The sequence below is a fragment of the Chroicocephalus ridibundus genome, chromosome 9, assembly GCF_963924245.1.
Source record: "Chroicocephalus ridibundus chromosome 9, bChrRid1.1, whole genome shotgun sequence".
Lineage (NCBI taxonomy): Eukaryota > Metazoa > Chordata > Aves > Charadriiformes > Laridae > Chroicocephalus > Chroicocephalus ridibundus.
In genome coordinates this window covers 22,884,261-22,908,641 of record NC_086292.1, presented here as the reverse complement: position 1 = coordinate 22,908,641, position 24,381 = coordinate 22,884,261, and the positions used below count along the sequence as shown (strand labels likewise).

At 57.4% G+C, this 24,381-nt stretch overlaps 3 protein-coding genes and 1 pseudogene across 3 annotated transcripts in view; 1 reads left to right on the top strand and 3 right to left on the bottom strand.

The window, feature by feature from the left end:
- TEX11 (testis expressed 11) overlaps positions 1-3,234 on the bottom strand; it is a 43,287-nt gene extending 40,053 nt beyond the window's left edge. The window contains exons 1-3 of the mRNA XM_063345880.1: positions 3,159-3,234; positions 2,897-3,081; positions 703-787 (exon numbers count right to left, since the gene is read on the bottom strand). Coding sequence (XP_063201950.1) covers positions 703-787; positions 2,897-3,081; positions 3,159-3,189 — 301 coding nt within the window. The 5' untranslated portion in view covers positions 3,190-3,234. The remainder of the gene's footprint in view (positions 1-702; positions 788-2,896; positions 3,082-3,158) is intronic.
- A 137-nt stretch (positions 3,235-3,371) lies between these two features.
- LOC134521110 (nuclear cap-binding protein subunit 2) lies at positions 3,372-6,433 on the top strand. The gene is made up of 4 exons (XM_063347231.1): positions 3,372-3,595; positions 3,809-3,990; positions 4,814-4,952; positions 5,671-6,433. The coding sequence occupies exons 1-4, from the start codon at positions 3,509-3,511 to the stop codon at positions 5,767-5,769; spliced, it is 507 nt and encodes a 168-aa protein (XP_063203301.1). The 5' UTR covers positions 3,372-3,508; the 3' UTR covers positions 5,770-6,433.
- Positions 6,434-10,263: 3,830 nt separating this feature from the next.
- LOC134520892 (serine protease 23-like) lies at positions 10,264-16,299 on the bottom strand (annotated as a pseudogene).
- On the bottom strand, positions 15,735-23,357 carry SLC7A3 (solute carrier family 7 member 3). The gene is made up of 12 exons (XM_063347064.1): positions 23,196-23,357; positions 20,806-21,214; positions 20,452-20,610; positions 20,185-20,365; positions 19,971-20,083; positions 18,801-19,023; positions 18,484-18,623; positions 18,301-18,403; positions 17,785-17,996; positions 16,982-17,148; positions 16,601-16,709; positions 15,735-16,491 (listed from the first exon to the last, which is right to left on the bottom strand). The coding sequence occupies exons 2-12, from the start codon at positions 21,173-21,175 to the stop codon at positions 16,358-16,360; spliced, it is 1,911 nt and encodes a 636-aa protein (XP_063203134.1). The 5' UTR covers positions 21,176-21,214; positions 23,196-23,357; the 3' UTR covers positions 15,735-16,357.
- Positions 23,358-24,381: the final 1,024 nt, after the last annotated feature.

Here is a 24,381-nt window from a genome sequence, read left to right as displayed (position 1 = left end):
CAAGATCTGAGAACATTATGCTCTACAATTACTACTTATTTTGTGTAAACTTACCCTTTTCCCTTTACCTGACATAATTTATATGATGCAGATTATACATAATTTTGACTATAATCCCTCAAGACAAAAATGTAGGTCAGATATTGCAATCCTGCAGAACCACATAAAGAACAGATGGAGGGAAAAGACCAAAAGCTCACTTATGCTTTCCCCCAGCCCTGCTGCTGGCTCCAACCAAACCCACCAACTGTGTACCTGGCTAAAGCAGGGAAGTAAAAAGAGGATTTAGAGTTCTTCTGTATGTAAACATTGATAAAATTGTTACATTAAAGAAACAATCTCACTTGATATAAATTAAGCAACCAACAGTCTAAAATTTACATCTGTGTTGTTTCCATACATTTTTAAATTAAAACCATAGCATAGAAGGCAAATTACAGCTTCCTTTGGTCATATCACCCCTTTCCTGACGCTCTGGCACAGAAAGGGGGAGTGATAAGAATGCCTACACTGATTCTGCGTCACAAGGAGATCACTAATACACCAGCATGCTCCTTCCTGAGCTGTTTATACAAGCCCAGCTGTATATTTTCCTCTGGCTACACCCTAACACATCCACAGCACTACATATATGCCTGTCAGCAGAGTTTTTCCACTACAGCACACAAAACACATTTAGGAAGGTACAGAACACATACGTACGCTTAGCTCTTTGTTCATCACTGACAACAGAACCCGTGTGTTTGGTCACAGCCCAGTTCCACAGGTTTACTGCACTCTCTTCAACCTGAGTAGGAGAATTCCATTAGATTTAATTTTGACCTGGATTTGGGTCACATTGAAATTTACACCATCTCGTGTGTATCACAGTAATGACTTGTCCATACATTTGTGGAACTTCCTTTTATGTTGGAGTCAAAGGTGGGAGTTTTCCTTGAAACTGTGACATCATCCCACAAGGAGATTTGGGATAGTGACCTGAAAACAGGCATGCAGAACAGACGACACTGCATTTCTTCAGCTAAAAGCATGGATCATTCTTTCTATAGATCCATCATTTCAGAGGAATTATAAGCAGCTGGCAGAAAGCACATACTCTTTTCACAAGCATATTTCACAAGATATATTCAGTATCATGAAACGCTATTTCACATCTTCTGAAAACATGAGAGCGCTTCTAAGATGAAGCAAGGTAAGAAAGAACATAACTGTAAATCCCAGGATGACATGACGTGAAACTAAAATGAACTAATTAATCGTATGACCAATAGCAAATACATGTCACACCATCCATCAGTGCCTTCAGCTCCAGTTTCAAATTATGCATAACAGCAAATTCTGTAAGTGAAGTGATGGACTTCAGAAATATTCAAATATGTTCCTAAACAAATCCCATTAATCAGTCATATTACTGAAATGTCCTAACCTGTGTTTCTACCAACTCCTTTTCCAGACTTAGCAAAACATGACCTCGCTTACCCTATCCATCTGGGATGAAGTTTCCTCACAAACACTCATAGATACAGAATTTGTGCGACAGCACATCACCATGTCAAAAATACAACTGACTCAGTGGCAGCTTTCAGAATACATTATGTACATTTTAAACAGATGTTGAAAAATTTGAAGGAACTGGAAAAGAGCTGTAAGAATTATATCAGGTTTTAAAACATATCTATAGTAAGGCTTCACCGCTTTTGCCTATCAAAAAGAAAACTAAGTAGTTTAGTTATTTTAAATACCTACATCAGGAAACTTCTGATATTAGCAAACAAAGAACACGGGCTACTGACTATATACTTTTGTTAAAAAGATGATGGAGTTCTACATAAAGGCAATATGCTCCTTTATCAGCCCACCTTGACGGGCTGCCCTTTCCATCACTTCAGATCCTAGTTTCCATGGCAGATCTTGCCTACAAATACATTCCTGCCTAACTAGGAGACATTTTACAGCCCCTTTTATTGAAGAGATCAGATTACAAAATAAGGATTTCTCCATTCTTTAAAAATAATTTAGCCCAACTGATTCAGGAAGAACTGAAGGAGACCGGTTTTATGCTCCTGTATTTCTTTACAGACTACACTAAGCATACTTTCTGTTGAGACACTTGCCAACCTATCTTGCCACTTGTCACAAGCTTAGAACTTTCAAAATCAGTCTTCCTTACATGAAAATCGTTAGGAGTTAAATCTCTCTTCAAAACATAATTTTGGAGGAAAAGGCTGGACAATATCTCAGCTGGTCTTGTTTTCATTCCAGATTCATGGAATTAAAAAATAAAAATCACCTACTCATCAGACTTTTTTTTTAAAAAGGCCTTTTAAAGTAGATATTTAGTACTTCTTAAGTACTCCTCTGGAAGAAATACACAGAAGGGAAAAAAACCCTAGATTTAAAAACATGATAAACAACTACCTAATTCACTTTCACAATATATAAAATGAGTACTTCCCACCCTAATACTATGTCCTGGGTTCACCAGGCACTTAAATGACGTGCTTGCTTATTTTCTTCTTCCTCAAGTATCTGCTATGGTTATCGGGATGTGTGCTCAGGATGAGACGGACCTCTCCTCTGAGCCCCTACCAAACTCCCAAGGCATCAGCGTTCTGTGCTTGCATTCACTTAAAATTACAGTTAGATGCTTACCAGAGAATGGAAATAATAAAAACTTTAACATCACTAAGATATCAGGAACTTTTCCCACTCTAATGCTCGCTTTTACACTTCGGATCAGCACTGTGCATTTCCTTTTTAAATGTAACATTTTCCACTTTATTTTCGACTGTAACGCCATTGGGTTAAAAGATGAAAAAACCAAACGGCTTTGCCCACATCCCAGTTCTGCTGGCGGCCGAGGCTGGAGGCCGCGCCGGCAGGGCCCGCCACCAACCTGGGCGAGGGGAGCCGGGCACTCGGGGGCGCCGGGACCCTCTGTTTCCCCGGGAGGGATGGAGAAGGGCCCCCCGGCCGCGCTGCCGCCCTCGGCGGAGACGCTCCCCGCCGCCTGGAAAAGCTCCTCGGTGAGAGCGGCGATGCGGGACGGCGCCTCCTCCCTCAGCAGCTCCCGCACCAGGCCTGTGGGACAGGACGAGAGGGGAGCGTCAGGTGCGGCCCAACGACAGGCGATCACCGGGAGGGGACCCGGGCTGTACCCTCCACAGCCGCCAGCCGCACCGCCTCCATGCCTGGGGCCGCCCCTCAGCGCCGCCCGCTGTGAGGAGAGCGGGCGACGGGGGGGGGGGAGGCGCCACCGCGCACGCGTAGCGCCGCAGAGCATGCTGGGCCCGGCGCCACAGCCGCGTCAAACGCGGCGCTCCCGGCAGTTCGGCGCTCCGATTGGCTGTTTGGCGCTACCGCCCCGCCTCCCCGCGCCGAGCGGCAGGCGCCGGGGCCAATCGGGCGGCGCGGCGGATCGTCTCCTCAGCTTGCCGTCGGGTGGGCGCCGCGGCGGTTCTGGAAGGATCGCGGGGTCGGGGCCCGGGCCCGGCCGGCGGCGGGCGAGATGTCGGGGCTGCTCCACACCACCCTGAGCGGGCTCAACAGCGACTCCTACTGCGAGATCAGCCAGTATCGCGACCAGCACTTCCGGGTGCGGACGGGCCCGGGGGCGGCGGGGCCCGGGGCGGCGGGGCCCGGCCGGGGCGGGCGGGAGCAGCGCCAGAGGGGAGGGAGGGAGGGAGGGCTGTCGCCGGGGCAGGGCCGTGCGGGGAGGGCGGCGCGTCTCGGCGGCGGCGCGTCTCGGCGGCGGCGGGAGGGGCCCGCTTGCGCGCTCACCCCGCTGCGCGCTCCCCTCTGCCCGCAGGGTAGCAGGCAGCTGCAGGAGAAATCCCTGAAAATCTCCTCGACGCTGTATGTCGGCAACCTGTCCTTCTACACCACCGAGGAGCAGATCCAGGAGCTCTTCTCCAAGTGCGGAGACGTCAAGAGAATTGTCATGGGGCTGGACAAGATCAAGAAAACCCCCTGTGGCTTCTGTTTTGTGGAGTATCTTTTCTGGTTCCCTGCTGCTGCCAGCCCCATGTGTGTGGTGTCCACCTCTAGTTCCTCTCAGCACAGCGAGCTTAGCCGTACTGCTGTGGAAAACCTGAAAAGGAGTGACAGTCAAGTGCTTTCTACCAGGCACCCCCCTGTCAAACCTTGCTACTTCCCTGCCACCGCCCGAACTGGGAGACAGACTGTACAGTGGTGCTGTAGGTGAAATGTGCTACCGCTGCTGTACTTCCTGGAGGTGGCAGAGAGCTCCTTTAATACGTTAATTTCTGTGATGATTTTAGGACCAAAATGAGAACTGTTAAAATCGTCAGTCTGAGCTCTTGCATGGCCAGAGCGCATATTCATTTTCTCACCTTAATTTTACACCTGAATAAGCCATGGCAGTATTCCCAAGCACAGGGTACACGCTTGTACAAGTTGTACCATGAACTATCTTAGCAAAGCTCTCCTGTGAGGCCTGCCCCTCTTGGTCAAATTCAGTCAAGTTTTATGCAGTATAAAAAGGCATATTACAGATTTCTTGCCCTTAGCAAGGCTTTAACATGTTTGTTTCATCTGCTTGTGAAATAAGTGATCCAAAGCTACTTCTTGTCTGTGCAGGTACTACCATTAAAGTTCAGCATCCTTTCTGAGTGGCGGCTGGTTTTAGCTGGGATTTATGTGAGCACAGTTTTTGATCCTGTAGGGAGAGCAGGAAGAGTAGAAAAGGCTGGAAGGCAGGGTTTTTCTGCTTCTCAAATACAATAGTTCTTTCTTTTATTTTCCGTGTACCCAACAAAATAGTACACTTAATTCTCCTTATAGTATGCTTCAGATACTACACAAGAGCAGACGCTGAACATGCAATGCGATTTATCAACGGCACACGGCTAGATGACCGCATCATTCGAACTGACTGGGATGCAGGGTTTAAGGAAGGGCGACAGTATGGAAGAGGAAAGACTGGAGGACAGGTAAAGGCAATACCAATTTATACCTTGAATTTGATCCCCCTAAGACTGTTTTGCTAGTTTTGTCTCACGGAGAAAAATGTGTAGACTGTAAAGATCTGATAATGAACTTTAGCCATTCCCAGGTTGTTTTGGTAACTGATGCCTGATGTTAAAAGCTAGAGATAGAACCTAAGGCCACTTCTGTCCAGGACTCCAGACTTCCTGCAATGCAAGCAGAATGTTCCGTATCCCAAGCTAGAACTCTTAAAATGGTACAGAATTTGGATGGAGGGGCATAGCGTAGCTGCTAGGCCAATCCCATAACACAGCAGTTTGCCCTGGTGTGAAGGTGGCGTTTCTTTGCAGATTTCCAGGGGAGAGGGGGGAAAACGTTCTGGAGGCCAGTCCTGGCAGTTCGGAAAGCTGGACTGCAAAGCTGAATGAAAATCTTTTGGGGTCTTCACAGAATCACAGAATGATAGGGTTTGGAAGGGACCTCTAGAGATCTTTGCTTCTTGTCTAAAAAGACCTCAGCCATCAGATGGATCCTCATTTGTCATTTTCAAGACAATTACCACTTTTTTTGAGCATTATTTGAAGAGTTTTCAAACGAGTCAAAGTGCTTCTGACCTGAACTTCAGTTCCCCACCAACTGAGCAAGGAGGGGATGATGATTCTGAAGTCTAGCAGCAGACAGGCAGTGCAGGGTACTAATATCTGTGTTACTTCTGTGTCACAGGTGCGAGATGAGTACCGGACAGACTACGATGTGGGAAGAGGTGGCTTTGGCAAGATCATTCAGATGCAGAAGGCAAATCATCAGCCCGCGATCTATTAATTGCCTCGTGGCTTCTAGCTCGTAGAGGACTCTGTCCTTCCAGAGCTAGCTCTGTTCTCGCGTTTTGGATTGGGGTAGGGAGGGAGATCCAAGTTCCAGCAAAAGGTGACCCTCCTTAGACTGTGGATATACACGTATTCATTCCCCCTTCCTTCTGGGCTAGAGAGGATGTTCTGTGCTGTTACAGGGCAACAAGGGAAAAAAAATGGACAGCTCTGCAGGATTATGGGTAAGAAGAAATGCAGCATGTCACACACACCTTCTGCTATGACATACTCTTCACGTTGCAGCTAAGCAAGTGGCTTCCTCTAAGCGGCAGCTGCAGCCATGGCTGTTCTCAAATGGAACTTCTTAAAAGCTTACCACCATCAGAGCCCTGGGCACCTTGTGGGGATGCGCAAGAGATTCAGGTTTCTAATTTACAACCTCATCTGCTTACAAAGCAGTATTGCTGTTTGGATGAGAGAAGTGGAGCAAGGTCTTAGCATCCACTTGGAGGTGCTTGTCTGCACACCTAGCCCTTGGGTTGGTCAGGGCCTGCAGAGCATTTCTCTTTATGATGCCCCCAGTGCTGCCTGTCTCTTCAGATCCTCACTGTTCGGCATGATTTTGTTAAAAGTTTCTTTTAATTTTTTAAATAAACAGTTTTATTGGGTGTGGCTGAGATGGGAGTTATTTTTCCCCCTAGCAGCTTTCATAGTGCTGTGCTGTGTGTCGGTAGTGGTGGATAACACACCGGTGATGTGGCTCCTGCTGAGCAAGTGCTCCCACAGCATCAAGGGTGTCTCTCCAACATTTCACCCCCCTTGCCCACTACGCTGGGGGTGGGCAAGGTCTTGGGAGGGGACAGAGCCAGGACAGCTGACCCAAACTGACCAAAGGAATAGTCATACCATATGACGTCTGCTCAGCAATAAAAGCTAAGAGAAAGGAGCTGGGGTACGGGGTGGGGACCAGTATTTTATTATTATGACGTCTGTCTTCTGGAGCAACTGCTATGCCTACTGAAGCCCTGCTCCCCAGAAAGTGGCTGGACATCACCTGCTGATGGGAAATAGAGAATAAATCTTTAGTCTTCCTTTGCTTTCATGTGTGGCCTTGCTTTTGCTTTATTAAACTGCCTTTATCTTGACACAGGAGTTCTTTTCCATCTTATTTTCTCCCCCTCTGTCCTGCTGAGGAGGGCAGTGATAGAGCGACTCGGTGGGCACCTGGTGTCCAGTTAGGGTCAACCCACCACAGCCCTTTTTGGCGCCCAACACGGGGCACAAGACAAGGGCAGTTTTGTATGAAGTGTAGGAGTAGCTGTAGTAGTTATTAAGTAGCAAGGTTCTGTGTGGGTGCCGGATTTTGTTGGCTGCACTGCTTGTCTCTATTTTGCGAGCTTGGGAACGTGCTCGTACAACAATGGCTGTGTGCTTTGCCCTGGCATTTGGTGGCCTTGCTGTGCCACGGGAGCTATCTTGTGGAGGGGATCAGGGAATACATCTCCCTCTTCCTACCCAGGATTGATGTGGGTCAGTTTATTATGCAGACTCCTGAGGTCTTTGTTCATCCTTACACGAGCTGCTTAATACTACTAATTAATACTGTTATGGGGTTTGTGGAATCTGGTGTCACCCTGGTGTAAAAGACAGCTTTTGGGTGAGGTGGTCGGTCCCCAGGTGGCAGGACGTGTGGAAGGATTTGGGCAGGTGCCTAGGGCGGTTATCACCTCCATCGCCTGGGACTTTACACCTGAACAGGCAAGTAACCTTGGCAAACTGATGCGCCACCTGATCGAAGGGTCCCGTGCCTACCCCAGTGAAAACCAGCAGTACTGGTTTCAGCTTGGCCTGTGCCTACCGAGCCACAGTTCACTCCTATCAGAGATCTGTGGTTAAAGCAGGGACCCAGACCACCTCTGAGAACACCTTGACTGAGCCTAGGGTGCAAGCTACATCTGAGGACATGATAGTAGAGATAGGGACCCAAACAACAACAGTTGCCCCAGTAGTGAAAAAGAAACGGTGGACAAGGAGGTGAGCGGGTCCATATCAGCGATTAGTAAGGGAGGAGGAAGAGGAGGAAGGGTTTGATCAAGAAGCTGATCCTTTGGCAAAGAAATTGGAGGAAGGAGTGAGAGAATTCAGACAAGCGGCAGAAACTACCCAGTCTCTGACCTCATCAGAACTTCGAGACGTGTGGAAAGATGACAGCCGCCAGCCAGGTGAGTGGATTGCTGCCCGACTGCTCTGATGCTGGGATAATAGAGCCGGCAGTCAGCAATTGGAAGGTAGGGGAACCCAACAGCTGGGATCCCTTGCTAGAAACTGGGGAGTTGAGAGAGGAATTGGAGAAGAGGCAGCAATTTGCAGTCTCTGGAGATGGCTCCTCTTTAGTGTGATGGCAAGATACCCATTCCAGAAAGATCTTGTGAACTGCCCGGGAACGTAGAGTACTGCAGATGGAAGCATCCAGTGCCTGAGAGAACTGGCGGTGCTGGAAGTCATCTACAGTGATCTAGACGATGAGGTCTCCAAAGAGACAGAGAATGACCTGTGCACATGGGCCATGTGAGGAAAGTGCCCCAGCGTCACATCCTAACAGCTTGGCAGCGATGTATTGTGCCAACTGTGGAGAGAGTGTCTTCTCGGCTCCAAAACTTTGAAGAAAATCTCTGTCCCTCCTCATTCCCTATGACAGGCATTCTTCCCACTTCAAGAGCATGGCTGATACTCTCTATCCTGTTCTCGGGGTCCAAACAAAGGACCAGGGGAGATGAAAACCCTTTCTGATCTGTCCCCAAGAACCTCTCAGATCGGGCAGGTAATTCCGTTGAACAAGTTAAATTCTGTCTGTAAATTGGGTTTGTATTATGTAAATAATAGGGGTTGATCCCTGCCCAGTAACGTGTAATCATGATTTTTCATGCATTATCTCATCCGAGATAATGGAAACTGTTGCACACCCATCTGCAGACCAGGCATACAATTTCAATTAGTTTAATCCTCACATTACCCCAAAGTCTTGATAACTGAGCGGGAGGGGGTGTTACATTTAGTTTGTTGAAATGCCTCCTACCTGTTTGTTTTGCAAGTCAGGTCGCTCTGCCTGTACAGCTGTCAGGTCTGGAAGGAACTGCATGTTTAGCTTTCAGCAGGTTTCAGCAATGACAAAGAGTTGAGAAGCCTGTGATGCGGGCTGACCCAGAGACGCAGTGAAGAGGAGCAGGACATTGACTCAAGAGCAAAAAATACAAGCAGTCATCTGTCCAGCCTGGCAAAGCAGCATCAGCGCGAGGTCCCGTGTGGAGAATATGAATTACAGAGGGCAAACACAGCAGGGAAACTTGGAAAACTTAAGGAAGATGGGGAGAGGTATCAGCTGTGAAACTCTGGGATTAGCAAAGGAATCTCTTGTGTATGAGGAAGGGAACCCCAAGGTGAGTTTTCAGTTTGCTAATGGAAGAGCCTGGTGTGGCCTGTTGGACACATCGGTCCTATGGGTGTGACAGAACGTGCGTAAATCTGTTCATTTCAGTCAGGTGCCTGGGCTGTTTTGTGACTGGAGAAGGCCTCAGTCCCTATTTTTGCAAGTTACTGTGATTTCAGCCCTACTCAGATCTCCCTGTCCCACTCACTTCGGTCTGGAGGAAGAGTGTCTCCTTCAGCAAGTCCCAAACCAGAGCTAGCAATCTATGCACCCCTTCCTCTTTCAACATAACCTTTGCAGAGATTTGTGCTGACTTTTATTCAAATACATGTATTTGCCTAAAAGAATCCACCTTAAATACTACAGCTGCCGTAAATGTCAGGATCCCTTCCTTCTACAGCAATCCCAAACAGAACCAGAGAGAGATGAGAAAGTTTACAAGTCAGTAGGTGCTTCCAGCCCTCAGCCCGTGCTGGCACGTGTAGGTACCCACACGGCACCATGCTGCATCCATCAGAAGAGGTGTCCTTGCCAAGAGCGTTCCCAAGCACAGTGACTACCAGAGCCCCGGAGCAGCCCCTCCTGCCCTGGCCGGGCTCCTGGCCACGGCACGCTCTGTGCCCAGAAGACTCAGGCTCCAGGGCTGCCTTGCAGACACCTTTCATCAGCACACAAAGGTCCTGTTAGGAGAGAAACCCCTTTGTCCTCACATTGCTGGGGCAATGCCGAGCTGGGCAGCACAGCCAACAGACCGAGACCTGACCAGACCCAAGAGAAATCGGGTACAGCTTAACAGTAAGCATGTGGCTGCCTCTCCCACGTCGTGGGCCGTTGACATGCTGGAAGCGGAGGCCGCTTTCCCTGGCCCACAGCCAAGCTCTTTCTGTAAAGAACCCTGATGCTGAGTTCATGCCAGCACCAACCAAAGGAGCTTAAACCACTCTTCAGGCTTCCCAGGGAATCAGGACTTGGGCTCCAGTGGGTTTCTGCTGGATCCCTTGTGATCTGTGGAGACCCTCTTCCTCCGTGACAGAGAACAGGATAAAGTGGAGCAGCTTTGCCAGGAAACGCCGCTTTTCCTCAAGCCCTTTGGCTGGACTCTTGCACAGGAACACCACACTCAAAGCCATCTGCACTGGGGAGGGGAAGAAGCAGGCTGCAGTTCTCATTCAGACAGCTTTTAGAGTCCCCTTTGGTCCAGTAACAAATCTGAATAAGCTTTAGAGCGCTCAGACAAACAGCAACATTATAGTTGTGGTGCTCCACAACCACTTCCAGCCACTGGTGCCCTGAGAAGACCCTGATCACCTTCCTCTACCTTTTGTGTCATATGGGGCCCCACTCTTTGCCATACACCTGGACGCACCAGGCCTGGCGTCACAGCACTGGTAAATGAGGTGGACCATCTCGTCCTCCACCCCACAGAAGCAGTAGACCAGTTCGCCCGGCTGGTCACTGTCAAACCCTGAGAAATGAATCCTTCTCCCAGACATCTCCCAGGCACAAATACAGGTTGGGCGGAGAATGGCTTGAGAGCAGCCCCGATGAGAAGAACTTGGGGGTGCTGGTGGACAAGAAGATCAACATGAGCCAGCAATGTGCACTCACAGCCCAGAAAGCCAACTGCATCCTGGGCTGCATCAAAAGAAGTGTGGCCAGCAGATCCAGAGAGGGGATTCTGTCACTCTGCTCTGCTCTGGTGAGACCCCACCTGGAGTACTGTGTCCCCCTCTGGAGCCCTCAGCACAAGAAGGACATGGACCTGTTGGAGTGGGGACAGAGGATGGTCATGAAGATCCGAGGGCCGGAGCCCCTCTGCTGTGAGGACAGGCTGAGAGAGTTGGGGGGGTTCAGCCTGGAGAAGACAAGGCTCCGGGGAGACCTTTGAGCCCCTTCCAGTCCCTGAAGGGGGCCTACAGGAAGGATGGGGAGGGACTCTGGATCAGGGAGTGTAATGACAGGACACAGGGTAACGGCTTCAAACTGAAGGAGGGGAGATTTAGATTGGATATCAGGAAGAAATTCTTTGCTGTGAGGGTGGTGAGGCACCAGAACAGGTTGCCCAGGGGAGCTGTTGATGCCCCGTCCCTGGAGGTGTTCAAGGCCAGGCTGGATGAGGCTTTGAGCAGCCTGGTCTCTGGTGGGAGGTGTCCCTGCCCAGGGCAGGGGGATGGAACGAGATGATCTTTAAGGTCCCTTCCAACCCGAACCATTCTGTGATTCTGTGATCTCCTCTGCTGCCAGAGCTGTCCCCAGCTTCGTGTGCAGGCGCCGAGATGGCCTACGCAGCTCCAAATGGGTGCAATCATAGTCCATGCTGACCGAGCCGGGGCCTCGGATCCAGCCCGTGGGCACCTGTGCGCGCTGCACCCGAGCCCAGCACATTGCCAGCCTCCCCATCCTCGTCCTGTTGACAGCACCCTGCACCGGCATCAGGAAACCCACCTTGATCTTCTTGGCCCCCTTCACGTAGTCTTCGCTGTTGTGAATGCAGTGGGCAGCAGTGAGAAACTGCCACTCAGACACCAGCGTGTCCATGCAGCCCACAGAGATCTTGATGGTGGCAGAATAGGGGTAGTTTATCAAGAAGTGGCTCCCACTGATGGAAAACCACCTGTTTGCACCATAAATCTGCTGCTTGCGTCACACACGCTGCCTCCACCATCTCCTCTCTGCATTGCCCACCCGGGGACTCATTTCCACCATGGTGAGGGTGGGGGTGCCACTGGGGTACGCTGTCTCGTAGGAGAGGTACTCCTGGAGGTCCTGTGGGACCAGGGTGGCCTCCTGCCGGGCACAGGCAGCACCACAGACCATTGTCAGCTCCAGGATGGGCTGTGGCAAGAACCGCACTGTGGCTAGTTGCAGCGTGGACCAGGAACGAGAGCGGGAACCAGGTCACCAGCTGCAGTATCATAGAATCATAGAATGGTTTGGGTTGGAAGGGACCTTAAAGATCATCTAGTTCCAACCCCCTGCCATGGGCAGGGACACCTCCCACTAGATCAGGTTGCTCAGAGCCCCATCCAGCCTGGCCTTAAAAACTTCCAGGGACGGGGTTTCCACCACCTCTCTGGGCAACCTGTTCCAGCGTCTCACCACCCTCATGGTGAAGAACTTCTTCCTAATGTCCAGCATGAATCGACACATCTCTAGTTTTGATCCATTCCCTCTAGTCCTACCATTGCCTGACATCCTAAAAAGTCCCTCCCCAGCTTTCTTGTAGGCCCCCTTAAGATGCTGGTAGGCCACTATAAGGCCTCCTCGGAGCCTTCTTTTCTCCAGTCTGAACAACTCCAACTCTCTCAGTCTGTCCTCATAGGAGAGGTGCTCCAGCCCTCTGATCATCCTCGTGGCCCTTCTCTGGACACGTTCCAGCACGTCCATATCTCTCTTGTAGTAGGGGCTCCAGAATTGGATGCAGGACTCCAGGTGTGGTCTCACGAGAGTGGAGTAGAGAGGGAGAATCACCTCCCTCGCCCTGCTGGCCATGCTTCTACTGATGCAGCCCAGGATGCGGTTGGTTTTCTGGGCTGCAAGTGCACACTGACCGCTCATGTTGAGCCTCTTGTCTGCCAGCACCCCCAGTACTGGGAAGAAAGGAGAGTAAGAGAAGAGCAACCACCTGGCAGCAAGTCATCGTGCCAGACCTGCAAAGGCAGAGCAAGGCGAGCATTAAGCCTGCACGATTAGAGACCCGGCCACCTGCCGCGGCTCGGGGCCGGGAGGATTATCCGATGCACGCAGCCTCCTGCCAGCTCCTGGGTCGTGCGTGCTTAAGCTGTTACTACAGAGAGCAGAAGGGTTGGGACCTGCCTGGAGTCGGGCGAGTAAAAGAGTGATAGAAATCTCACCCAGCACTGGCTTTGATCTCCTGGAGCTCTTCTGGCCGGTGAGGCCCTGCAGCACAACACAGCGCCGCTGCAGAAATATCACGAGTTGATGAGTTTGCTCTGTTGCGTCAGTAACCCTGTCTGCCCCGGGGTGGATTCGCCGGATTCCAGGGCTTGCGCCCCACTGATGGATGCGTCCCACCCGGCAGCTGCTGCAGCTCCGCTCCCCCAGCCCGTCACCTGCAGGGAGGAGGATCTGACGGTACCTGCTCGCTGGTCCGACAGGGAAGAAGGCCACGCATTAACTCCTCGGATTGAAGGACACGTGGCGGTCCGTGAGGTTATGAAAGCCGCAGGGACCGGCTGGACCCAGGCGGGGAGGGAGGTGAGAGCCACCAGCTCTCTGCACCATCGCACCCTGTCCCACAGTGCTGCGTCCCCGGCATGGCCCACGGCCACAGCACATTGCCGTCTGCTGGTGGCCGCAGCCGGGTCTCCACTGCAGTGCTGCCCCAACTGCCTGCCCCCTCGGCACGGCTCGGGCCAAATGCAGCTGGAGTCAACAGCCCTCCGTCTCCCCTTTAAATCCAGGGGAGGGTGGCAACAGGGAGATCACAAACCAAGCCCAAGGGGGCCTTCCCGAGCCTCCCCCTTCCCCGGCCACTACATCCAGCAAGAGAGCACCAAAACGGGAGCCAGCCCTGCCCGTGCTCCTGCCCACGCTCTTGCCCGTGCAGCGGCACCGGCACTGGCACTGGAGCAGCTTCAGGCCTGTTTGGTTCCCCCCAGGGCTCTGCCAGCCGCGCCGCAGGGCTGGAGTCGCCCAGGAGCCCCACTCTGCTGCCTCTCAGGTGGAAACTGCGGGTCTGGGGGGGGCAAAGCACAGTCGGCTGTGTGCAGGGCTGGAAAGCGGAAAAGCCAGGTTCTGCTTTTTGCTGCCTTTTCTCAAACCAGAAAACGATCCCTTCCAGACTGGCACGGGAGGGGAAAGCCCACCCTGCAGCCCCCCAACCCCTGACACCCAGGAATGTGCTTCGCTCATGGCCCCGCTCCACACAACGGAGCTATCGGAGCATCTCGGCAGGCCGCGTGCAGGCTGGCATGGCAGCAGTTAAAGCTGTGCCGACAACACGCTGGGGCTCCTGTTGGGTGTTATTCACACTCCGACTGATGCACCGAGATGTGCAGCAGCGGGAAAGGCAGAGGCACTGCCCGGGGGAGGACGCAGGGCCACCCCTGGCAGCTCTGCCAGCCCCGATGGGGCGGAAGGAGGCTGTGGGGAGAGGGAGGCAGGGTCCCCCCATGGTGGCCACCCAGGCCTGGGGCGGCCCCCCCCCCCAGGCAGGCAGCCAAGGGCATGGCACCCGGCCTGGGCCCCGGGGCGGACGAGACTGCTGTGCTCCTGCCAGCGCCCACAGTGGGACGACACCGACCCACCGCACGGCACCCGCACGGGTTGGCAGCTGCCAGACAGCTGCCATGGTGGGAGGTGCCGTGGTGGGAGCTGCCCAGGGCTTCCAGCACCCTGCTCCATGTCTGGAGCTCTGCCAGCCCCAATGGGTGCCCAGGATGGGATGCCAGTGCTCCGTGGGATGGCCTGGGGACAGGCAGGGACATACCCATGGGCACGAACAGACGCACGGCCATGGGCATGGACATGCACACGTGCACGGGGACACAGGCACAAAGCGGGGGCTGCAGCAGTGCTGAGGCAGGGGGTGAGGGCTGCAGCCGTATCACAGGCCCATTGCCCCCTAGGCTTGGGCAACAGCACCTGAACCCGGGTGCATGGGTGCTGGGGAACTGCAGGCTTAGGGCTCAGCGGGGCCCCATGTGCTGCCCCCGGCCAGAAGATGCCCATGGGGCGGGGTGGTGGGACCCAGCGCAGCACAGTGTGGCACCAGCACCAGCGGGAAAGCTGGAAGCACCTGCAAGGAGCCAGTGCCTGCACCTGTGGGCTGGAGCCTGGGGCTCTGGAAGGGCACCCCAGCCCGGGGCAGCAGGGCAGGCAGTGCCCGGCGTGGGGCCAGAGCAGGCACCGCAGCCCCTTTTTCCCTGGGCACATCCTCGGGGCCGGGCTCGCAGCTCCAGCCCGGAGGCCAAGCGGAGTTGATGGCTTGGGGCCCTCGCTGCTGACCGTGCAGTGACCCTGCTCCACTGCCAGTAAGCCGGGAGAGATGCCGGAACTACGCCAGATCTATCTGCCCTAAATTAGTTTATTTTGCAAAATTATCCATCAGGGCTAATTTAGACCAGATCAGAATCTGGGAAATCAACATCTTTTCACATGGATGCAGAGCAGCTCCCCTCCACGCTTCCTCTGCAGGGCACTGCTGGAGCACCCAGGAGATATTTCCAAGGTCATTACTGCAGCCGCTGCCCCGGGACCCAGCGACACGCTCCCACGCAGCGCAGGGCGTGCAGGGCAGGGCCATGGCAGGCTGGTGTGCTGCCCACGGGTCCCAGCAGGGCTGGGTTGAGCTGGCCTGGAGCACTGCCCCACGGTTCCCAGGGGACAGCGTGAGCGCTGGTGGCCCCAGCCGGCAGGTTTGGGGCAGGGAGATCAGCCAGCTGTGGCCGAGCCCCGCTCTGCGCTGGCACCAGCCTGGCACATGGGGTCCTGCCCGAGGCTCTGTGGCCACAGGGCATTAACACTAGCTGCAGCAGGACCAACAGAGCCAAGCAGTTAAAAACCATTTAGTTTAATAGGTATAAAAATCGTCATTAAAACACCAATTATACAAAGGGATACGAGGTTGGAGGCTGGCATGGCCGCCCTGTGGACATCTTGATGGACATCCGAGCTGGATGCTCACCCCAAGCAGCATGGCTGGGGCAACGCAAGGCTCAGCGTGGGATGCAAATCCCAAGCACAGAGAGGGGTTTGGCCAGCTGAGCCCCGCGCTGCCGGCAAGTACCGAACTGCTGGCGGTATCAGAATGGCCGCCCCAAGCCTCGTGGCACAACGCTTGGAAAGCACAGGGAGGAGGTGGTGACCACAGCCACATGCACAGACAGGACAAATACAGCTGCACCATCACGCGGGGCCTCCTGTGCGCAGGGAAAGCAGCATTTCTGACAGCAGCTTCCACGGCGGGAGCGCCATGCCGCTGTCACTGGCAGAGACCAGCCCCGGCCCAGCAGTGCTCCCACCCGGCCCGGGGTCTCGTCTCCGTGACCTCTGCTCTGCGAGGGGAAAGGCCAGCACACGGCCCGGCTCGGCGGTCCTGACGCTGGGACTCACTCCCTGCAGGGCAGGGGATGGATGTACCATGCGGATCATGATCTTGTCCTGAGCGGGAATACTGGCAGAGGTCCACGGAGTGCGGGTGCCCGGTCTCTCAGACCGCAGCAGCCCCAGGGCTGAGGTCCAGTCCAGGGTGGTGCAGAGGCTTTTCTACTGTCGTACAGGCTTCCTCCGCGTTTTTCCCTTCCACGCTGTTCCGAATCCCATAGCCAAAGTAAATCATAAAACCTGCAGGACAGTTTCCGCAATGAAATGGGTGGCGGCGGCGGGCTGCCAGTGTTAACAGCCCCCAGGGGAGACCCCGCGGGCACTGCGCTCCCCTCTGCAGGACACCTACCCACGACCATCCAGATGGCAAACCGCACCCAGGTGCCAGCACTCAGCTGTACCATCAGCAGGATATTAACGAAGATGCTGAAGATCGGCAGGAGCGGGAGGAAAGGTACCTGCGAGGGACAAGAGCTGTCATGTCAGCTGTGACTTGAGAGACCCGGCTGGGCTTGAGGATGCTCCTGGCCAGGGAGGGATCCCACCCCTGCCACAGCCCAGAGAGCACTTTCACCCTGGGGACTGCGCCTCAGAGAGCCACGTCTCGAGGCCCTGGGCTCTCCTGGATGGTGACTGCCGGGCAGCGAGCCCTGGCAGACCCTGCAATGGCCCAGACCCTACCGGGGGTCCGCGGGGGTGCAGATGCTGAGCTGCTGGGGGCTGCACTCACTTTGAAGTTCAACCGCGCGTTGCTCTGCGGCTGCCTCCAAACGATGATGGTGGGAATGAGCAGAGCCACGAGGAGCAGCACCAGGGCTACGATCCAGCCCACGCTGGCATCCTTCAGCGCGTTTACCTTGAGGGTCAGGACGATGCAGATGACCGTGATGAGTGTGGCTGCAAGAGACGGGGCAGTCAGGTGGCTGCATGGCATGTGGCCTCTCTGGGACCCCAAGCCTCACCAACGGCTGGGCTGAGGCACCCACTCCTCTCAGTCAGGTACAGTTCCAGCACATGCTGTCTCCAACACCCACCCCAAAGTCTCGGGAAAGCACTTTGCGGGGGGAATTCACCAGCCCAACAAGCCGAGGGGAGCCTGCGCCACACCTGGCTGAGCCGCCCTGTTCTGGCAGCACAATGAAGCCATCGATGGATGGATCAAACCTTGCTGGCCGAGCCTCAGCACTCTCGAGGGGCTGGGGAACACCCTCACTGGGTGGCCAGCCTGGGCCAGGCTCATCACAGGGAGCTCCCACGACAACCCGCACATGCCCAGCTTAGCCCCCACGTCGTCCATCAGCCCCCGCGCACCCCAAACCCCAGCTGTGCTCTACACCTGGCACCCTGCTCAGCACAGAGCGGGTCCCACGCCTGCTGGTGCTGCCAACAGTAGCTGGCAGCCTGTGCTACTCAACCCCTCTCCTCCGCCCGGAGAACCCACCATCCATCCCTTCCCAGCTCGGTGGAGATGCGCCAAAACGCTCTGGCCCCTGGCAGGAGGGCGACATCAGCCGCTGCCTCCTGCTCACTCACCGATGACTGAGACACAGACGTAGACAATGCGTCCCGAGAGCGCAGTGGGGGTGTTTGTGGGCGGGTTGAAGAGCGTGGCCAGGGACAACGTCTCCTTCTGCTGGGCGCTGGTGGTGGCGATGGTCGGGTTCATGATCACCCTCTCCTCCTCGTTCCCGTTCAGCTCCAGCATTTCCACGGCCTTCGGGGAGTTCAGCTGCCCAGACTGGTACCTGTGCAGATGGGACAAGCTGCAGCACAGCCCCAGGAACTTCCCCGCCCAGGGGGACAGTGGCCAGCACCCTCACAGCCCTCCCGCTCCTCTAGCTCCATGTGCTGGGCTGGCAGCAGCCCCGTGATGGCCAGCCCATGGATGTGCCCAGAGACAACACGCAGGCTCTTGTGAGCAGCCTCCATCATGGGAGCTTGACGCTTCCCCAGGCTGCATCCCCCTGGGACAGAGCTGTGGCCACAATGCCCGGGCTTGACGCAAGGCACATCCACCCCAGGCACCACCACGCAAGAGGAGGCACCCACCGGAGGATGAGCACGCACACCGCCACCAAGGAGTAGGCCAGCAGCGTGCCGATTGACATGAGGTCCACCAGGTCCTTCAGGTCAAGCAGGAAGGCCATCACCGCTGCAACGAGGACATACAGCATAAGCACAGCTCCAGACCGCCACGGGGGCCGAGTGGGAGGCAGCAGCCAGGAGCCTTACCCGCAAGGAGCCCCGAGGTGATGGTGGCTGACAGAGGGGTCTTCGTGCGGCTGTTGATGTTGGAGAGGAACTTGAAGAGCAGCCCATCCTCCGCCATGGCATAGATCACGCGGGGCATAGGGAACATGGAGCCCAGCAAGCTGCCGTGGGGAGAGATGGCTCAGGGCCTGCCAGGCCAGCTGCACGCGCCCACCACCCAGATGGGGTCGGGACCAGCTCCGTGCCAGGAGCAGGAGAGCAGCCAGACGGGGCAAACCCCCAGGCCAGCCGAGTCCCCATGCCATGCCAGGCGGTGTCAGTGATGGAGCCAGTCCTACCTGGTGGAGAGGGCGCAGAGCGAGCCGACAGCAACGGCGTAGCGGGCGGGCTCCCAGCCCACCGCCTTGAAAGCCTCGGGCAGGGGGCTCTCCTTGTTCAGGAGGAAGTAGGGCACCATGAGGGTCAGGGCCGCAGACACCCCGAAATAAGCCACGAAGCAGATGAGGAGGGACACAATGATGCCGATGGGGATCGAGCGCTGTGGGTTCCTGGCTTCCTCCCCTGTGCAGAGACAAGAGGCAGCGTCCGTCCCTGCTCCGTGGCACACCGTGGGGCAGCTGGCCCCGAGGGGACAAGCCGCAGCAGGGACTTCCCATGGCAGCGTGGGGCTGGGAGCAGCAGGGTGGGGGCTGTTGGAGAGGAGGGGTCCCCAGTCATGCTGCTGCACGGCCAGGAGCACGTGGCTGCAGCCCTGGCTTCCAGGCACGTGGCTGCCCAGCAGCTGGGCTCACAGCTCCCCTGCTATGCCAGCCCTCTGCCCCCACCAGCAGCTCCCGCTCCCTGCGGAGCCCACTGAACACGGATCCTCCATGCCCACGGGTACAGCGACGCAGCCGCCATGCCCTCTGCCCCCAGCCTTTGCCAAGGCGTGCTCTCCTGCTGCACCACGCTCTCGGCAAGAGGCTCGGCGGCCGGCGTAGGAGGGATGGAGGCGGCTGCCAGGCAGCCCCTGGGGGCAGGGAGGCACATGCAGGGAGGTCAGGCAGAACAGCCTGTACCAGCCACCCACTAAGTAGATTCCTGGGGGAATGAGAGGAAATTAAGAGGGCTCCCTGCGCTCCAGAGAGCGGCAGCTCTGCATGAACTCAGTCATTTAGAAAAACGTTGCTTGAGGCTGGGAAACAACCAGGAGGCACCAGCAATTCCCAGGGCTGTTGCAGCCCAGACTCGGCAGCGGAAAGGCTCCCCGCTGCCCCGGGAGCTGCCTGCGCAGGCAGGGTGCAGCCCCACTCCCACCACGCAGTGCTGGGAGCCCCTTTTCCTGGGGCAGGGCAGGCTGTGAGCCCTTTTGTACTAGCCCAGCTGGGGACACAGCCGCTGCGGGGAAACCTCCCAGGAGCGGTGGGACAGGCTGTTTCCCACGCCATGGAGCATCCTCCCCAGCAGGTCCCAGCCAGCCGCCGGCCGCGCTGGGGAAATGCACGTGCCACCGTCGCCCAAGGCAGTACCTGTGGTGGCGATGCAGTCGAAGCCCACGAAGGCATAGAAACAGGTGGCAGCGCCAGTCAGGATCCCTTCCAGTCCAAAGGGGACAAACCCGCCAGAGCCAAAGTCTATTTTTCTGGAAAGGAAGGAGGAGAGCAGCTGCTGTGGGGTGCAGGGACAGAGGGGCTGGTGCCAGCCCTGTGCCAGCCCCTGGCCTGGCACGGTCACTCTCCTCACCTGATGTCATCAGGCGGGTCCGGGTACATGCTGTTGGTGTAGTCCTCCTCCGAGAGCTGCCAGTTCTTGATGTCTCCCTTCACGAAGCCAGCGATGATGACGAAGCCCAGCACCACCAGGTTCACCGCCGTGAAGATTTTGTTCACGAGAGCAGATTCGCTGACGCCAAAGGCCAGCAGCGCTGCGGGGACAGAAGGGGTTAGGGGGGACCCGCCAGGCTCCCGTGCCACCACCCGCGGTGCCACAGAGCCCCTCCTACGCACTCACCAGTGAGCAGCCCAATCAGGATCAGGGCGAAGAAGTCCGGGCGCTCAGCCAGCACCCCTGGCAGGTGCAATGTGGTCTTGTTCATGAAGAAAGTGGAGATGTGGTTGCCGATGATGTTGTCGAATGCTGCGCTCCAGGCTCGAGCCACGCTGGCCGTGCCTGGTCGATGGCAAATCTCCGCATCACTCCAAGTCCAGGGCAGAGCGGCACTGGCCACCCCCAGCACCCACCTCCCTGATGATCCCACCCCACACCCTGCTCCCGCGGCACCACACACTGCCCCCGTGAGCCCCCCACGCTGCCAGTGCAGTGCTGGAAGGAGCACACTTGCCAGCACCCTGCCCAGCCCCGTACCTATAACGTAAGAGAGGATGAGGTTCCAGCCAGTTGTGAAAGCGCAGATCTCGCCGACGGTGACGTAGCTGTAGAGGTAGGCAGAGCCAGTCTTGGGGACACGGGCCCCAAACTCTGCGTAGCAGAGTCCGGCCAGCACTGACGAGAGAGCAGCCACCAGGAAGCAGAGGACGATGGAGGGACCAGCCGTCTCCTTGGCCACCTCCCCAGCCAGCACATACACGCCGGCCCCCAGCGTGCTGCCCACCCCCAGGGCGATGAGGTCCAGCGTGGAGAGGCAGCGAGCAAAACGTGTGTCCTCAGAGCTCAGATCCACCACGCGCCGGCGGATCAGCTTCTTCCCAACACTGGTCATTTTTCCCCCAAACATCTTGTCCTCTCGTGGGTGGTGCTCAGCTGCTCAAAACCCCTGCAAGAGAAGGGACCGCAGGAGCATGAAGCCCAGGGTCCTTCAGGCCGCAGAACCCCCGCCGCAAGGAGCAGGGCAGGCAGCGATGCCCACGGGAGTTGTGCCTGCTACCAGCTGACCCGCCAGCACCAAACTCCTGCCACACTCGTGGGGCAGACACCATGGAGGCTCCCTTCAAGGCACCGTGGGGTACACACCCCCCACCTGCGCAGCTCCTGCGCCGGGGGAGCGAGCCAGGGATGAACCCAGCCAGTCCATGGTGGGAAATAGGCTTGTTGCACAAGCCCTGTGTGGTCCCTACCGCGGGGCCCCTGGGCACATCCCAGAGCTTGCCCACTGTCTCCCAGCAACTCCCCACTGATTTGGCAGCCTGGAGATCCCTCGGCCCAAACTTGACTGCTGGCACATCCCTCCGGCCTGGCGCGTGGGCGTGCGCAGCAGCGATGGCAGGGAGACAAAGCATTCCTCCAGCGGAGGATTTGGCAAGCTGGGCTGACTCACTGGGACGCAGCCGTTCCTCCTTTGCTCTCAGCATCTGCACTACACCCTCGGCAGGGGTGCGTGGCCAGACACACAGCGCAGGCCCCTGGCGCACATCCCCCCGTGTGATGATGATGATGGCCGAGCCCGCACACTCTGCAGGCTGCAATCACCCTAAACATGTGATACCCACACTCCCCTTGCTCACAGCAGCCACCCATCCCCAAAAAGCTCTGGGAGACAAGCACAGGCAGCCGGCACAGGGTGAGAGGAACCACAAGGAAAGCAGCGGCCAATGCCCACAGCCACAGCTGGCACCCCGTGCCCAGTGCTGGACCACCTGCCCACCAGCACCTTCTCCCCACCAGCTGCTCCCTTTGTTGGGAAACAAAACACTCCCAAGCCAAGCACAGGGGCAGGACCAATGCGGCACTGTATGGATCAGCGTAAATACACACAAGGATAACTTTGTGACCTTCTTCCACTGAGGGGGATCACCAGGGTCGCAGTGGCAGCCACCAGCTCAGCTGCTTCCCCATAACAAGAAAACCAGCCTGTTTCTGGGGAAACCTCCTCCTGAGCTGGCATGTGCCACCATTCAGCCTCAGCCCAAGGAGCCGTCCCGGCCCAGGGCAGCCTCTGGGCCAGGTTTCAAGGGAACAAGTGCCCCAGCATGGGCACCCTCCCCAGCCACTGCCTGGCCAACTCTGGCTGCCTTCCCCAGCCCTGATTGATTGCTCCAAGGATTTCTGATGCCCGACGGGAGCTCTGCAAACTGCAAGCGTGGCTGGCAGCCGAAACGTGCTCAGCCCTTATCCCCAGAGCAGCACAGAGAAAAAGGCGCGAGTGGTGCTGAGCAGGAAGATGTGGGACAGCCTCCCCTGCCTAACCCCCGCCGGTCCTGCTGCCCTGGGATTTACCGTACCCGCTGCAAGAAGCACGTTAAGCCCCCGGACCGCCCCCCCCAGCACCCCTTAGAGCCGGCCCAGGGAGAGCTGCTCGGCGGGTCGGCTGCTCCGGGGGGGGAGCTCAGCCCACGGACGGAGAAGTGTTTCGCAGGAAGCCACGCTGTCGCCCGAGATGGAGAACATGCAGCGAGCTACGGGGGGGCAGCGGAGAGGAGACGGAGCGCGTCGGGCGGCAGCTCCCGCCGGCAGGACCCTCCGGCTGCCCGCCGCATCCCGGCGCCCGCCGCATCCCGGCCCCCACCACATCCCCTCGCCCGCCGCATCCCCTCGCCCGCCGCGGCTCGGGGCAGCCCGTCAGCCCCTCTCGGGACCCCCACCCCGGCCCCGCCGCGGGGGCATCGCCAGCCCCGGGGAGCTGCCAGCCCCGCTCCGTCCCGCCGGGGGGCCCGGCGCTGCCCCGGGGACGGCGGGAGCGGGACGAGGCGCCGCGGCAGGTCCCGGTCGCCTTCCACGTGCGGGCGGCGGCTGATGCAAGCGCGGCACCGGTTGCGCCAGGCCCCGCCCGGCCCGGCGGCGGCCCCGCCGCGACTCACCGGCGGCTCGGTAGGGCACGGTACGGTTCCGTATGGCTCGGCTGGCGCCGGTGCGACCCCGCTCCGCTCCGCTCGCCCCGGGACTGCCGCCGCCGCAGCCGCCGAGGGGGTTGAAGGGCGGCCCGGCCCGGCCCGGCCCCGCCCCGCCCTCCGGAGCGCACCGCCCCGAGCCCCGGAAACGGGTACCGGCGCTCGGCCCCCCCGCCACCCCGCGCGACCCCCCCGCTCCCCGTGGACCCGCCCCGCCGCCCCCGGGGCAAGCGGCGGGCGAGGGGTACCAGCGCCGCCGGCAGTGCGGGGGAGTCCGTCCCCTCCCTGCCCCACCCGCGCCCCGCCGCCCTGCCGCCCCCCGGGTCCCGGATTGGAAAAATACATAAATTCAAGAATTAAACGGCACCGGGGCGGGGGCCGGGCTCGTCTCGGCCCCGGGAGCGCGGCTGCTGCCGGCGGCGCCGCCGAGAGCAGGGCAAGGGACCGTGCGGCCGGAGGCATCAGCTGTTCCCCCCCCCGCTCCCCCGGGAAAGGCCGCCGAGGGGGCGGCCGAGGGTCCCCCAGCCCAGATGTGCCCAGATGTGATACTCCGGGGGTAGGAGCCAGGCGGGGACCGAGGCGGGGTGGGAGGCCAGCCCTGCCGGGGGGCGTGCGGGGTGATGGGGGGGGTGTCTGCCCCCACTCCCGTGTGCTCGCAGGGAGCGAGTCCCGGCCCGCGCGGCTCCGCTGCAGCCTCCTCGACTCCGGGAGCAACAGGCAGCTCCGAGTGTTGGGGAACACCAGTCCCGGGAGAACCGTTTGGCAGCCGGGCCTGCAGCCAGGGGAGAGCGGGAGCCGGCACCCATCTCTCCAGAAATCTGCTCCTGATGCAATCCAGCGTTCGCGTGTCACGAACACCCATTCGAACAGGCAGTGATGCCAGGCAGGGAGCCGGCCCCTCCCTGACATCACGGGCCAGGCTCTGCTCCAGCGCCGCTGCTGAATGTGGAGGCAACAGGCTCCCAGCTCTTTGCAGAGCAGGGCAGGCAGGAGCGGCGGGCAGGGTGCTACAGGCCCTGCGCTGGGTGCTACAGGCCCTGCGTCAGGTGCCTGCGCACCCCGCCTCCCCCGGGGGTGCACACACAAGGGCTGGGGAGGCAAAATGTTCCACTCGGCAAAAATGACCTCAAAGTGACGGAAAGAGCAAGGCGGGCTC